The sequence below is a fragment of the Erpetoichthys calabaricus genome, chromosome 5, assembly GCF_900747795.2.
Source record: "Erpetoichthys calabaricus chromosome 5, fErpCal1.3, whole genome shotgun sequence".
NCBI classification, from domain to species: Eukaryota; Metazoa; Chordata; class Cladistia; order Polypteriformes; family Polypteridae; genus Erpetoichthys; species Erpetoichthys calabaricus.
Window position 1 is genome coordinate 11,588,792 of NC_041398.2, and position 16,882 is coordinate 11,605,673.

General features: G+C 44.5%; 1 protein-coding gene across 1 annotated transcript in view; it reads left to right on the forward strand.

Annotated features, from left to right (window-relative positions):
* The window catches only part of LOC114641518 (zinc finger protein 347-like), a 50,082-nt gene extending 33,641 nt beyond the window's left edge, over positions 1 to 16,441 (forward strand). The window contains exons 3-4 of the mRNA XM_051927703.1: positions 4,177 to 4,530; positions 11,149 to 16,441. Of these exons, the coding sequence (XP_051783663.1) occupies positions 4,177 to 4,530; positions 11,149 to 12,065 (1,271 nt within the window). The 3' untranslated portion in view covers positions 12,066 to 16,441. The remainder of the gene's footprint in view (positions 1 to 4,176; positions 4,531 to 11,148) is intronic.
* Positions 16,442 to 16,882: the final 441 nt, after the last annotated feature.

A 16,882-nucleotide genomic window follows, 5' to 3' on the forward strand; every position in this document is an offset into this window, starting at 1 on the left:
ATTATACAGATAAAACTTTAACTTCATTTAAATAATCTGTATTGTTAATAATTAAACATGTGAGGACACGGTGCCGCAGCGCTAGCTAGTTCAAGGATTGTTCCTGCCTTGCGTTGTATTCTTGCTGGTGCTGACGCGACACTGGAATGATAGACGGAGAGAATAATTAAACATGTACTACAAAGATATTTCAATGTTCCTTAAAAGTTTTGAAGAATCGGCGTTCTAAGCTTACAGATGGCTTCACGTCTATTACAGAGCTGAGTGTGTGGCGATTGGGTATTTGGAGAAAGAAAAGTAAGGACAGGAATTGGAGGTTAGTATGTTTGAAAGAGACAGAACTGCTGTGATAAATTATTTCATCGAAGGTCGCACATGGTGCAGCAAGCCTCTTGCGTGAGACATGAACAAGCACTGCGCCACCGTGTTCCCATGTTTAATAACATGCTTTCACTCCTATCATCATGAAAAAGATATCACATATACATCTCAGTATTTTAATTATTCAGAGAGCTGTAATATCACAAATGTAATGGATTCTGTGTCCTGTCGGAGAAAGAGAAAGAACGGAAGCAGGTAGTGATTCACACACATAGAGCACATAGAAGATCAAATACAGAACAAAGCATTTAATGTGCTACTTTAGTTACGATGGTGTCCACTGTGTACCCTTCAACATTTAGAAGTTCACAGCCCATGGCACTGCAGCTCACCCCACTGGACGTGGACAGAAGAGGAAAATCAATGGAAGATCGCAACAAAGGATTGTTTGAATGGTGGATGATAAGAACCTCAATCAACTTCCAAACAAATTCAGGCTGATCTGCAGACACAACAAGGGTCCGCTCACGTGATCCGTCGCCAACTGAATGAAATGTGTTACGAGACACAGAAGGACCCTATGACTGATGCAAAAAAAGCCAGACAGGAGTTTGCTGAAATGTTCGTAAAGAAGCCAACATCTTTCAGGGAGAAGGTCCTGTGGACGGACGAGACCAAATGAGATCTTTTTTTTTTTTTTTTTTAGTAAAGCACGTCCTTGAATCATTAACAGAAAATTAAATGAGGCCTTCAAAGAAAAGAAAATGCGCCTTACGGTCACAGCACACTGGAGAGATTCTGAAGGACTAGAATATGGCAAATATCATCCCATTATATAAAAGGATGACCGGGCAGATCCAATCAACTGTAGGCCAGTAAGCTTAACGTGCATCACGGGAACATGAATGGAAGGAATTATTAAGCAACACATGGCAAGGACAGGAGTTATTAGGAACTGTCAGCATGGGCTCAGACGAGGGAAGTCGTGTTTTACTAACATGCTGGAAGGCAACAAAAGGATACGATCAAAGTGGAGCAGATGGCATTATTGATCAGGACTTTAAGAAAGCATTTGATGAGGTGCCACATGAGAGGGTGGGCACCAAACTAAAAGAAGTGGCAGTTCAGGGTCATGTTAGTAGATGGGTGCAGAATTGGCTCAGACAAGCAGAGGGTGATGGGGCGAGGAACCTCTAGGTGTCCTCCAGCATTCACTTCACTGTTAAATCAGAAGAATTCTGCTGGCTCACTTTTATTGCCTTTAGTCTCCTCTTAGGTGTCCTCAAGCACCTGATTCACAGTTAAACTGAAACGATTCTGCAGGGTCAGCTTCAGTCCCTTTACACTCCACGAGGTGCTCTCCAACTCCTGATTTACTCTTTGATTGAATGGATTCTACCAGACCAGTAAGCCCCGATTCTCTAAAGAATCGCAAATCTAAGAATGGCAATTACTTTCTGTTCCTTCTAATCTATGTAGGGATGTAAGATCATGGAGGGTGGGAGCGTCCTGGGAAAGTTCTCATTTAATGAAAGAAATACATTTGTAGTAAAGCTGTTTCCGTTTGGAGCCATGACTCGTTCTAAATACATACACATATATGGATAGACGCCGCATTCACCGTGTGTCCCAGTAGACACGATACGTGAGCCTTATTGCGAGCGGCAAACGTGCCATCTAAACTAATACAGTTAGACGTGTAAACCGTGTATTCTGATGAAATATCAATAACGTATATAACAGTATCGTCCGCATACAACAGATTTCGGCGAATCGTTTAAATTCAATTATTAATATCCATGTATACACCAATACTGGCAAGTATTAAATTATTATTAACCATTCCTCCCATATACGTAACATTTTGGGGACTGCCTTCACACTCCTCTCGCCCACTCAGATCTTGTAATATGAGAGTATTCAGTCTGGCACTATGGTGCAGCCTTAGTTTGTGGATGACAGACACAACTAAAGACATGAGCATACAATGATGGTTGTCACTTACAAAGTGTGTTTCCTAAATGTGCTCCTTGAGAAAGAACATCATCAAGGTTGAGACATGTTAATAGCTAACAACAATCCACATAGTGACTAAATACGTTTAGCCAACACGTTGTTTGGAGGCTCACTTGAGCACCTAAATGCATAGCTTTGCTAGCTTAGCCTGGCTTAGGGAATCCCGTTGTTTAATCATTACTTTAGCTAACGGCCATATATAACCAAAACAATTGTTCAGCCTTACCTATGAAATGTAATGCCCCGGGATTTGGTGTAGAGCGTACAGCGGTTTGTACAATCCCAAGCAGCACATTGTGTATTACCTCACTCCGCAGCAGTGCCACTCACAATATGGCGGCGACGTTGACGTACGATTCTGCTAGTCATGAGGTGTCTCTTAGTAAAGGACCTGTTAAAGTTTATTAGTTATAGCCTGTCTCATTGTCTTGTATTGTGACCTAACGTTTAGTTTGCACTTACTGTTACTACAGCATATTTGACAGTATTATATTGTAGTCTGGACCTTTGGGGATTTCGTAGTAATAAGGGATTATGGGTATTGGGGAGCTGTGTAACGTGTACTCTGGAAAACGATCTTAGTAAAGGACCTGTTAAAGTTTATTACTTATAGTCTGTCTCGTCTTTTCCTCGGGCACCTGTATTGTGACCTAACGTTTAGTTTACAGGTTGTGTTGTGTTGCTTGGGCGCCACCTACTCCCAAGCAGCACATTATTCATTACTTGACTCCGCACAAAGGTTTTATATGCGGTGGTGTGCACGTTCGGGCGGTGACCTGAAGTTTAGTTTACAGGTTGTGTTGTGTTGTTTGGGCGCCACCTACTGACTGGGGCGCTGAGTCGCTGCGCTTCGATGCTGGGTTTGACTCTCTCGCAGTGTGCGTGTGCTTTGATGTGTCCTGCGTCCTGTGTGCCTGCGTCCATGACACCCGGTTTACAACCTTCAGTTAGTAATATGGATCAGCTTCTTTCCACTTGGTCTCCACTAGGTGTCCTCAAACACACAAGCTGCTGTTTAATCAGAACAATTCTGTTGCCTCAACTTTACTGCCCATACTTAGCCTCCACTAGGTGTCCTCGTGCATTTGATTTAACCGTTTAATTAAAAAGATGCTGGAGAACGAACTGTAGTCCCCTTAGGTGTACTTCAGCACATGATTTACTGTTTAATTCTACTGGATTAACGTCATTCCACCTGATCTCCACTGTACCGCATGTCCTCAAACACACAAGTCACTGTTTAATGAGAAGAATTCTGCCGGCCCAGTTTTATTGCCCTTAGTCTCCACTTAGGTGTCCTCGAGCACATGCTTCACGGTTTAATTGAAGGAATTTTAGAGGATTAGCTTCAGTCCCCTTAGTCTCCACTAGCGTTCCTGAAGTGCATGATTCACAGTTAAATTGAACCAATTCTGCAGAATCGACTTCAGTCCCCTTAGTTTCCACTAAGGGTCCTCGAGCACGTGTTTTACAGTTTAATTGATGGACTTTTGGAGGATCAGCTTCAGTCTCCTTAGTCTCCACTAGGGGTCCTGAAGCGCACGATTCACAGTTTAATTGAACTGATTCTCCACAGTCAGCTTCAGTGCCCTTATTCTCCACTAAGTGTCCTCACAGTCAGGAGCTCTGATGGATGCAGTTCATCATGGCCTTTGAGAATGAACTCCATGAGGGTGCACCGTGCTTCCCTACTTCTACATTACTGATGTTACTAATGGAAGTGGATAAGGGTGGAGAACGTTAAGTAATCCTATTATTTATTTATTTTTTCTTGCAGGGAATAAGGAGCTGTCCATCCTCTTGATGTGGCTTCAGCATTAATTGTGTGATTGTCTAAAGACCAGGGGTGTGACTATAAAGAGGAGACTCTACAGGACCGGCGTTGGCTCATCACACTAAACATGGCCTCGCCCCCTGGTGTCACAGGACAGAAACTGGCCCGCGTCAAGGAGGAAGACTGGGAATGTGGATCTGCCGTGCTTGTGCCAGAGGGTGTCTGCGTGAAGTCGAATGTCTGGGAAGGAAGAATTGTGTGTTTTAAACAGGAGGATTGCAAGGAGCAATTGGTCAGCATTAAAGCAGAGGATTCAGAGGTGGTTCTGAGTTGCCTTGAAATACCCAACCTTGAAGGCGTGGAGCTAGCCAAAGACCATCTCTGCACACCGGATCGATTTCCCAAAGAGACGGGCAGAGGTACGTACTGCAATTCATGGGCAGTCGATTGGGATGAAGTTATCTGTGTCCACCAGGGGGCGCTAGCCTGTCCAGATGGAACAGGTTTCATGCTGGGAATCACACTGTTGAAGGTACTCACTGCTGCCCTCAAAGCCACAGACAAACCACAACAGCATCACCAGTCAACCACGACACAAGTAAAAATATCAATACTTAAGAGTTTGTGTTAACTCTTTTAGGGCGGATGTCGACTTTTGTCGACAGGAGGGGTTGAAGGCGAATGTCGACATCCAGGGATAAAGGGCGACAATCAGCTGTTAATGGCGACAAATCTCACTGTCACGTCACAGGCATTCCCTCTGTGCTTGGAGGAATGCTAGACTCGTTGACTCGGCAAATAAACATTGCGTGTGCGTGAGTTGCGAAATGTAAACAATGGCAAGATGGCACCGACATGTGAAAAGGCAGCGAAGCAAGTGCAGAAAAGAAAACACTTGGCAGACGTTGTTTTGCGCATTACCGCGGAGTCAGACTCTTGATTTTTCAGAATCGGACTTTATTGGCAGTGATCAGGAGATCGAGCAAGAGAGTTAGAAGCAGGCATCAACTGATCAGACACCAGCCGATGCCGCGCCAGCGGATCTGCTGCCAGTTGAGTGCCTTCGCGCAGCCGATGCATCTACGGCAAGGTTCGCATGGGATAAATACACATACATTGATCCGTTGAGAGCCGATCTGGCTACCAGAGTTTACAAGACGGCATGGCTTGCTTTTGGACACGACAGATCACCAGCTGCTGTACTTCAGGCTGCTCTCTCCTGATGCTGCTTTTCAGCTACTGTCATACGAGACAAACAGGTAGGCAGAGATTTTTTTGAATCGCGGGCTGCGTTTGCATCGCATTCTCGTTATTCAAAGTGGAAACCCACAACGAAAGACGAGATGAAGCGCGCTGTGGCATTACAAATAGAGATGGGACAGAACTGGTGAGATAACTTCAGGGAGCATTGGTCCAAACGTGTTTTGTCCCCTGGTGGCTTAGGTACGTGCTGCTGCAAAGTTTTATTCACTTCTGTAATAAACAGAAGCAAATCCCATGGGGTGAGCCAAGCTATAATGCCATACATAAAGTTCATAAAGTTTCAGAAGATGAAAAGAGGTGACAATACGGTTTTCATGCAGGCAGAAAACTTGGTGGCAGTGGCATGGCACGATGGCAAATGGGTGACTTGTCTCTCTACAGTACACACTAACAATATATGTTAGAAAATGCAGCAACAGACAATTGAAAAATAGGCATCAAAACAACACATAGAGAATTCAGGCTCATACAACATGCAAGACAGTAACATTTGTCAAAAGTAAATATTTTTTGTTGATTTGATATGTTAAACAATTGCTTTGTGTTCTTTTTTAAAAAATGTTAGTTTTTGGAAAAATATTCAGCCCTGGGAGAAAAGAAACAAAAAAAAAATTAGCCCTAAAAGAGTTAAAGACGTTTTCAGCATTCAAATCCAGACTCTGGCACAAGCTGGAAGCGATTAGCACAACAGTCCACTGAGCCACTCTGGCTGTTGTCTTCTCCAAATGCTGTCCAAGTGTGCAGAACATTGAAAGGTGGAGAGTTCAGGAGGGTCACAGGACAGTCGTGCAGGTTAGCAGCCGTGTCTGAGCTCCGGTGATCGTGGGGGGACTCAGAATGCCAGGGTGTCCTGAAAATTTGTGTAACTTGAAGATAAGTCAGTTCATGACTAATTTAAGAGCTTCACCCCACCCCAGTGCTAGAAATGACCTGATCAGCATTTCTACTGAGTGAGCCCAAGAACAACACCAACATGTATTTCTGTAGCAAATTTCCATACAAATGGTGTCACTCAAAGTGCTTTACAACATGAAAAAAGACAAGTTTATAGGAAGCAAAAATAAGATTAGGCAAAGAATGAAGTGAGGTCAGATGGCTAGGAGAACAGACAAAACAACAATTCCAAATTGGGTCACAGAAGAAAACAAAATCCACAGGGGGTCCCAAGGATGTGAAACCACCCAGCCCTCACTGGGCGTAATCTTTATTCATAGTGTAGATAGATAGAAAAATGGAGATGAAAGGTACTATGTAATGAATAGATAGCTGGATCTGAAAGGCACTATATAACAAATAAGTGGATATGAAAGGCACTATATAACAGATAGGTGCATAGGTAGGTGGATATGAAAGGCACTATATAATAAATAGATAGCTGGATCTGAAAGGCACTATATAACAAATATGTGGATATGAAAGGCAATATACAACAGATAGATGCATAGGTAGATGGATATGAAAGGCAATATATAACAAATACATAGATGGATATGAAAGACACTATTAAATAGATAGATGGCAGTTTATTTGTCTCCCAGTGGAACTTTGGATTTTTACAATAGCTATTTATCTCTAAAATACATCATAACTTGGCGCCCAGTCATTAGAATCACCCTGTACTATATAACAGATAGATAGATGGATATTAAAGGCATTATACAACAAATAGATAGATGGATATTAACGGCACTATATAACAGATTAATATGAGAGGCACTATATAACATAGATGGATCTGAAAGGCACTATTTAATAGATGAATATGAAAAGCATGGGGCGACATGGTGGCACAGTGGTAGTGCTGTTGCCTCACAGTTAGGAGACCTGGGTTCACTTCCCGGAGCCTCCCTGCATGGAGCTTGCATGTTCTCCCAGATTTTCTCCAGGTGGCCCGGTTTCCTCCCACAGTCCAAAGACATGGAGGTTTCGTGCATTGGTGATCTTAAATTGTCCCTAGTGTGTGTGTTTGTGCCCTACGGTGAGCTGGTGCCCTGCCCAGGATTTATTCCTGCCTTGCGCCCTGTGTTGGCTGGGATTGGCTCCAGCAGACCCCCATGACCCTGTGTTATGATATGGCGGGTTGGAAAATGACTGACTAACAATGAAAAACACTATATAACACGTAGATAGATGGATCTGAAAGGCACTATATAACAAATAGATGAATATGAAGGGCACTACATAACATTCTAAAATTCCAGAATACTAGATAGAAAGAGGGCGGCACGGTGGCGCAGTGGGTAGCGCTGCTGCCTCGCAGTTGGGAGATCTGGAGACCTGGGTTTGATTCCCGGGTCCTCCCTGCGTGGAGTTTGCATGTTCTCCCCGTGTCTGCGTGGGTTTCCTCCGGGCGCTCCGGTTTCCTCCCACAGTCCAAAGACATGCAGGTTAGGTAGATTGGCGATTCGAAATTGGCCCTAGTGTGTGCTTGGTGTGTGGGTGTGTTTGTGTGTGTCCTGCGGTGGGTTGGCACCCTGCCCGGGATTGGTCCCTGCCTTGTGCCCTGTGTTGGCTGGGATTGGCTCCAGCAGACCCCCATGACCCTGTGTTCGGATTCAGCGGGTTGGAAAATGGATGGATGGATAGATAGAAAGAAAACTTAAACAAATGAAGACTTCTGACTCGGCAGTCCCAGTTCCAATGAGGCGCTATACAAACATATTGCTGTTAGTATAAATGAGTCCCCATAGCATTTCTTGTCACACTTCTGCTGAGTGATTTGTTGGCTGAAAGTCCCCCATGTCGGTGTGTCACAGAGCGGATGTGCAGCGTTGTTCATCATGGCAGTCGGCTTTGTTCTTCATTCTCTCCTCTTCTACTACCTCCAACAGGTCCAGAATGCACACCATACCTGAGGCTGCCTCCTTCATCAGCGTGTTGATTTGGTGGGCCTCTCTTAAAGTGATGCTGATGGCCAAGCACACCACACTGGCCATCAGAGTTAGAGGACATGTTGATGACGTTACTACCCACATTAAAGGACATCAGCATTGTTACTAATTCTCCATGAGTGTTATCTTGGTTCTCTACTACCTCCAGCAGGTCCAGAGCACACACCATACCTGAGGCTGCCTCCTTCATCAGCGTGTTGATTTGGTGGGCCTCTCTTAAATTAATGTCACCAGCCTGATATACCACAGTGTGAAAAGCCCCACTGGCCGTCACAGAGTTATGTTTCCATGCGTTTGCTTAGCAGATACGTTTATCCAGAGCTACTTACAGAAGAGTGAAAGGGGTCAATATAATAGAGTAAACATCAGTCTGAGGGGCTGTTTGGGAACAAGTGTGAGAGGACAAGTTGACAGAATCGATAATCACAAATGAAGAGCTCAAAACAAAACACAAAGGAATTACACATCAAGAACCCAGCAGAGCCGTCATCAGTTAGACAAAAATTTGCACAATAAGAGGGGCTTCAAACGCTCCATAAACACATTGAGGGGAGTCAGGAGTTTGAATGGTGGTGGGCAGCTTTTTCTGCTAACTGGGGAACTGCACTATCAAAGAGTCTGGACTGAGATTTGATACCACATAGAGGTGACATCACCAGACATTCAATGACAGACCTGAGTGGTCAGGAAGGGAATAGAGGACCTCACAAGTGTCTCCATGTACAGTGGGTGCTGACCCACTGACTACTCTGTAGGCTGTGATCAAGGATCTGAAGTTAACCCATGCTGCTGCAGGAAACCAGTGTAGGGAGCTGAAGAGAGGAGTGACAGGTGCCCACCGTGGCTAGTTAACGTCCGGTCAGGGAGCATGCACTTGTACCAACCGCACAACAAAACAACTTGGGATCCTGGTTGACAAGGACAGTCCCAACTCCCAGAAATGACCCTGTATCTGCCGCAGCCAGGTATTTTGTGGGTGTCCCCTTGGCCTTTACAATGATGGTCCTGCAAGCTAGATCACCCTCGGGTAATCACGCCACATGGCCATAGTGCCATAACTGACGCTCCCTCACAATTCAGGTCATGTGCCTCATTCAAAGTCAAACCAGCAGGACCCAAAGATTCTCTGAAGAGACACACATGACGGAGTCCAGTCTTCAAGTCAGATCACTGGATAGTGTGCATGTCTCACAAACGGAGCACCAGGACTCTGAAGACTTGCAGAGATATCAGGAGCGCCACACACCCCTTTCCAGTGACCTCATGACCCCCCGCCCCCCATGCTCTTCCAATCCGTCTACTGATTTCATAGGAAGAGTCACCAGAGACACCAGACGTGTTGCTACATTTTGATCACCTGACCTCTAAAGGTCAAGTGAAAAGACCATTTTCCCTCATAGATTAGTAAAAGTCTATCATCATCATCATCTACAGTGCCTTGGCGACACACACCAGTAGCCCAGATGTGACAAGGTCAAAGCCTGGACCAGGAGTTGTGCTTTCTACTCCATCGGTTCTGGTCTGACCTTAGAGAGAGTGAATCTCCAAGACCGAGAGATTGAAGCACCCTGTGCCCTGAACAGCTGGTCCTCATTCACCACCCCATATTTGTGTGCTGATTTGGCGGGTGTTGGCGAGAAGGAGCTGAGCTCAACAGAGATGAATAAATGGAGATGCTTGGATAACAAGGAGGTCTGTCTCCAACAGGTTGAGCTGAAGAGCGTGCTCCATCATTCAGGTTGCAGTATCAGTGATACATGTGGAGAATCTAATGGATAAGTGTGTGTATCATAAGCATAGTGCAGGGTGATGGCGCCTTGTGAGGAGGTGCACCGATCCTGGGGACCCATGCTTGTCTAGTCCATGCCAAGACATAAGGTACAATCTGCCCAAGAAGTGGGGCTCAGCATCCCTGGGACTGCCCTCAGGTGGTCTAAGGTCAGAGAGAGTAGTAAGGAGGGTTTGGTGTTTGACTGTGTTGCAGGCAGATGAGTGTTCTGTCTGAATGAGGACAGAGGACGTGTTGGCAGCTCATGTCGACAACGATGGAGTGGTGCATCTCATGCATCTCGAGGTCCGACCGTTCTGTAAGGGGAAGGCAGAGACTTGGTTAGAGACGGCATGGTCAAGTGTTTCAAATGGAAAGGAGAGGAGAGGGACTGGTCGGTGATGACCTACGTGAGATGGGTTAAGCGGGAGCCTCTTGAGTGGAAGAGCTAAAAGAGCTTGTTTGAACACGGGATTCTGCGCAGAGTGAGGTGGTGTTGACGTGTGAAACTGAGAGATGATGTGTGGGGATGGAACGAATGGAGTGGAGGTGGGAAACATCAGTGGAGGATAGAAGGAGAGTTCTGTGGTGGGTTCAGGAGGGAACAGTCTGTCTGGTGGGAGAGATGACAGTTGACTGCTGATGACAGAAACCTTCTGCAAATAAAAGATTGCAAAGTCCTCATCACTCAAGGAGGTTGATGGTGGAGGTCAACAAGTATCAGAAGTGTTGCTAATTCTGTTTTGACAGAAACTTCCCATAGCAATGGTAGCAGCGAAAACAAAGGGAGATGGAAGTGGCTGAAGTTGCTGCAGGTCAGACTGGGCCATTGATTTGCTCCATTTCCTTCCAGCTGTCCTGAGCTCTGTCCATGGACTCAACAGAGCTTTTGGAAGCCATGGAAAGTAGGGTCTTTTGTGAGCTTGACTAGAGCAGGGATGACAGACAGTGTCACAGCAGGAGGAATCATAGAGTACAGGTAGTTGGTGGCAGCACTGGGGTTAGGTTGACCACAGGGTGGAACATTTGTGATGGTTTATGTGAGATCTGCTTCTAATTCCTATTCATGTGGAGTGTTTGTAACCCAAAGTGTCACCTCTGTTCTTATACTGCAGATCAACAAGCGGATTCTGGCTTTCCCTCATCTGCAATAACTGAGACATCTCTTCAACGCAGACCTCCACACAAAGACCCCAGTGATGATACAAAGACGTCAAACTCTGGATCAAGGAGCTCTATGGAGCTGAGCATTCCTCCTGTTGGGGAATTAGCGGAGATGGTCACCATCAATACCCCAGAAGCGTACAGTGCTAGTCCAGAAGCTTTATCGCTCTCCAAAGAGTGCTCCAAACGTTTTCAACAGCAGCCTGGTTCTAAATATCATCCATGGGTTCCTGAGAGTCAAAAGCCGTATTGCTGCTCTGAATGCGGCAAACAGTTTTTGCGCCGAGGTGGCCTTCAGGTTCACTCCAGAATTCACACTGGGCAGAAGCCGTATTGCTGTTCCGAATGTGGCAAACACTTCTCAAGCAGTGGCACCTTTCTAGTTCACAAAAGAATTCACACCGGGGAGAGGCCATATGGTTGTCCCGAATGTGACAAACGATTCTCATGCAGCGGGGGCCTTAAGAAACATATCAGTATTCACACCGGAGAGAAGCCTTATTGCTGTTCTGAATGTGGCAAAAGATTTTCACGCATGAGTATCCTTCAAAGCCACAGGGGAATTCACACCGGAGAGAAGCCCTTTGGGTGTTCAGAATGTGGCAAAAAATTTGCGTTCAGCAGCAATCTCCTGGCGCACAAAAGAATTCACACGGGGGAGAAGCCCTATTGTTGTACTGAGTGTGGGAAATGCTTCTCGTACCAAAGTAGTCTTCGCAACCACAAAATAGTTCACACAGGAGAGAGGCCATATCGCTGTTCTGAGTGTGGCAAGCAGTTTTCATGCGGTGGGAATCTCAAGAAACACAAAAGACTCCACACTTTGAAAGCGTCAGCGATACAACAGGAATTGACAGCTAAGGAGTGACACTTGGGAGAAATTCAATTCCGAGATGTGTGCAGCTAAGGAGTCTGTAAAAGCCTAATTAAGACAAAAACACTAAGAAGAACACGAGAGAGTGTATTCACAGAACAAAACACAATTCTTCAGAGATCCCTGCTCACCCTCACTGAAGTGCAAGTTAGAAACCTCCTAACAATCCTCGTTTTATTTTGCAAGTCAAGTGCTAGGAACCCTATGTGGTCGATGACCTGACCCATGGATAACCTTAAAAACAGGTGTGTGACATGGATGAGCATCTCGTCATCATCATCACCACCATCATTGTCATCATCTGCTGATCTGTGCACTCGATGCTTCAAGAGTCAAATCGATAAGTGATAAAAGGGAAAAGTGGAGACTCGGGTAGGTAGTGTGGACTCTCACGCTCTCGTTTGCAGGATTCAGAGCACTGAGCTCCACCTACAGCACAAAGTATTGTCAGACATGTCCGAATAGGTAGAAACTGGTAGTTTGCAGAAGAAGCAATGCCACTGCTCTGCTGGCAAGACTTTCTCCTCTTTTACATCCAGGACTGAACCTGCCCTATGGCCATTCACCAGAAGTCCCACCTCTTCCTCCCTGTTGAGATCAATTTTGCCAGAAGTTAGGGTCCAAGATCGAAACGTCTCTTCTGTGAGTAGTCATGGTGCCATAGAAGAATCTTGCATTGATAGTCACCACTGACCTTAATTGTCCCATTTGTCTTTTGTGTGCTACTATTAACTTTCTTTTTGTCTTCGTCATATGGTGCATACCCTTGGGAACCCCAACTGTTTATCCTATCTTTGTATTTTATTACTTTGGTGTAGTCGGCAGGATTTAAAACATTGTAGAAATGACAGAACCAGCATACCTTGCAATACTTAACAAGCACCGGAATAACAAGTTTCACAGTGGCGTAGTCGGCAGGATTTTAAACACCAGATGAGGAAGGCTGATGTAGCCAATTTATATAACCCCGTATATAACGAAGACAAAAAGAAGGTTAATGATAGCAACAAAAAACAAACACAGGACCATTAAGGTGAGTCCTGAAAGTCAACGTATGTCAGTGGTGTCAGAAGAAAGGACAAAAGCCACAAAACGGTTTGGGGTAGCCACCTCGTATATTTGTTGGTAGGTTGTTGTGAGAAATAAGAAACTGACTTTCAAAAACTGAGTTCTACATGACCCGCTGCCTGTTTTTGTATGACCCCATGTCTTTTTCTTTGGATGACCCCATGTCTGCTTTTATACTACATCACCCTTCATTTGGAGGGTGCAGGCTATGGACAGGTGACCACTTCACAGTGATACTTAGTGTCGATATGCACATAGGTGAACTGTATATGTTACTTCTGACACAGACGTTAATGGATTTTACCTGGATGGCAAACGTCAACATCTATAGTGTCTGCCGATATGTTCGAGGAATCCTTCAGGCAAGACCATTTTGTCCGATTTGAAAAAGGCAGGGGTCCCTGTGATGGTCCCATAATGTAGTAAACATGGCCCGTCACCCTGAAACAGATGCAAGACATTGCTAGCATCGTTTTCTTTCCCTTTAGATTGAAGTTTAGGGATCCGTGCACAGATGACCAGACATTGAGTGGTATTTTCTGGTGTCGGTTCAATGGTATCGGCTTTGAGCGAGGGATGCTCGTGTCAACGCAGCGATATCACTACACAGAGGTGGGCTTGGTCCGGCCCCACCAGGCAACGACCGCTGTAAAGTCATCATTTTTCCGCTCTCGTGTGTGCTTAGGTCAGATCCAGTTCCACTGCTGTTCACGTGGATCCCTGCTCCGCTTCGGTATTGATACAGCAGAGAGACATTCAAAACCATTTGGCAGGGGTCTCAGTTCAGAATTTGAAAAGAGCTGTTGATTCTCCTTCTGGTGGACATCAGAGGTGATTCAGGTTGACTTGTACTGTAGAGGTGCAACAGTTAGAGGTATTATTAAGTTATTGTTAAAGACAGAACTGATGTGTAGGTGGCAAAATGGTGGTTTTAAAGTGAGGCAGTGGAAGTGACGTCGTCAGGCCCAGAGCTGGAAGTGACGTCATTGGGGTCAGGAGGGAATTTCCCGTGAGTGGTCTACAGGAGAAAAACAGAAAGAGTGAATACACTCTGCCCTCACCTGGTCTGGCATGGAATTACCTCCATTTGAGCCCTTTAGCTGACTCCCCTGTGCACGTCTTACTCTACACACAGACACGGGTTCCAATACCGAACCCTGACTTCCAGCTCAATTGTGGAAGAGGTGGAAATTACCATGAACGGTGTGATGAAATGAGTTGGGTTTGGTTCTGGAGGTAAACGAGGAGAAAGTGTTACTGACAGCGCCCTCTTCTGCTTGGTGATGGTGTTGCCCTTTGCGTAACCTGCCAGCTGTCTCCCTGTGTCTGACATCATGAATAGCGTCGAGACCTTGAGACCACCTGCTAGAGAGAACAGTCTCTGTAGGATTAAAATCTGGATATAGTGATTAATGAAAACGTGCATAGAACCTATTTAGTAAAAATGTAATGTCCTAGGTGCTATTTGGACCATGTGCCAGACAGAGCAATTTCTACAAGCTAAATATCTGGATGAACAAGGACAACTTTGGTGAAACCTACATTATAAAACTATATGGGATCCGTTGGGCCCACAAGCGAGGCCCTTAACCTGATAATTACTCCAGGGGTTGCTGTATACAATGGCCGACCCTGTGCTCTGACCCCCAAAGGTCATGTGAAAAGACAATTTCCCTTCAGGGATTAACAAAGTATATCAAATCAACAAATTCCTATTCTCACAGAGTTATCAGGATCACATCTCTATACTTTAAAAATCCAGATATACTGATAAATGAGGAAAACATGGATTGAACTTTCATTATAAAAATATAACGACCTAGTACCACAGAGACATCAGAACCACATGCCAGACAGAGCGATCTCTTCAGGTCAGACATATGGATATAGCAAATTAACAGAACAAAACAGAACCAACATTGGTAGGGTATCAGTCCCAAAAGATTTCTCCATGTTCAGAATTTAGGGACAATACAAGCAAACGCTGTGTACAATAAGCCAGCACAGTCCTCTAGGCTTGTGACAAACCTGCAGGCCCAATTAGAATGCCAGTTTACTACCATCCGAGATCGGATGACAGGCTTCTGGAAAGCAACACTGTTTCAATTCCAGAATTATATAAAACACTCTTCATGAGCTTACAAGACTTTGGTAGAAATCATTAAAATAATGTCATGACTACAGTTCATTCTAGACACAGCTGAGTTCCAAATGACAAATTGAGAGACTCGTCTCGGAGGTGAATGTTTATTTGTGCTCATCCTGTGGCAAGTGATTTCTGGAAGTAAGCGATTTTCACAGCGACGACAGGATATCAAATGGAAACGATTCCGAACTGAACATGTTTTGGACCACCACTCTCTGCTGGTTAATGGAATGGGTTTCACATCCAAAGGCCTATCGTGGCCCATGTAAGCATCCCACCCCTTTGGTCATATCCAAATTAGCTCTAAAAATGAAAAGAAATATTACTGGAAATATTGTAAGCTTTATGAAGAGAAATTGTTTGAAACCTTAAGAGTTGAAATGAACAGCTTTCCGTAAACCTCAAAACTTAACAAATTTACCAAAAACCCTTGAACTTGAACTTCCAACTTTGTGATGTTGTGATTAAGGACACTCAATAAGGTGAAATGGTGTGAGGCCCCATAAAACACTTCAGGACCCTCCATTCACTGCATAGGAAAAGCATCACCTTAGGCAGCCTGACCCCCAATACACTCCTTCTGACATCAGAGTGGGCTAACGGCGGTGCTTCGGTAGTAACATCAGGATATCCCTGCCTCTTGGGCTGAGGGTGTGACCTCACAGTGGCCCTGCCTCTGGTGCCAATGTGCAATTTGTTCAAAGAATAAAAGGTTTTCCATTCTGTTAGAGCTCATTAACAGACAGCATCATCACATTTTGATTGAGGGTGGAGATCACAGAATTCCTGATGTCGTGGGCTTCAATGGAGACACCCATGTTATGTTTCAGCCAGGGACTCAACCCTGGTTTAAGTGTAGTTTCATTTTTTATTACTATTATTATTGTGCATATTATTTCATGGGTTATGTTCAGGTAATTTTATGGTGCCACCTCTTGGGATGAGGGTGGTCCTTCAGCAGTGACGTCAAAGTAGCACCACCTCTTGGGCTCTTATTATTGTGTATATCTTGTCATTGATGATATTTTTGTCATTTTGTATGTCATGTTTTGAATATTCTTTAGTTCATTAATTATGTGCCCTGTTCCCTGTATGTGGAGTGTAAGGTTGTAGAGCCACCATGACATTCCAGCTGGAGCTCCGCCCAGTCCTCTATATCACCTTTGATTTTTATTTTGTACTCTTCATTTCTAAGTATTATTACATGAGTCAATCTTAGGTTTTTGGTTTACAGCATTATTTTGTTGTATTCTGCTCTTTGTTTGGTATTTTTTTTAAATAAAATTCCAAATTTTCAAAACACATTGCTGAATTATCAGAGTTTTTTTTCCACTTTTCTCATGTGCGTCAAATTCACACTAAAACATGGCATATAGATGACAAAAACAGAAATGTGCGTACAAATGCATAAAACTGTGCGTACGCCAAGTTCTACGCATTTCCCCTTTTCAAATCCCAATAACTGTGAAATGTAACACACGTTCATGTGCCTACCGCCCCACCCTGACTCCTCCCATAATTATGCATACTTTAATATGCAAATCAATATCGCTTTCTGTTTGGTGTGTTGTTAAAGGGCAATGGCAAAATCACGTGG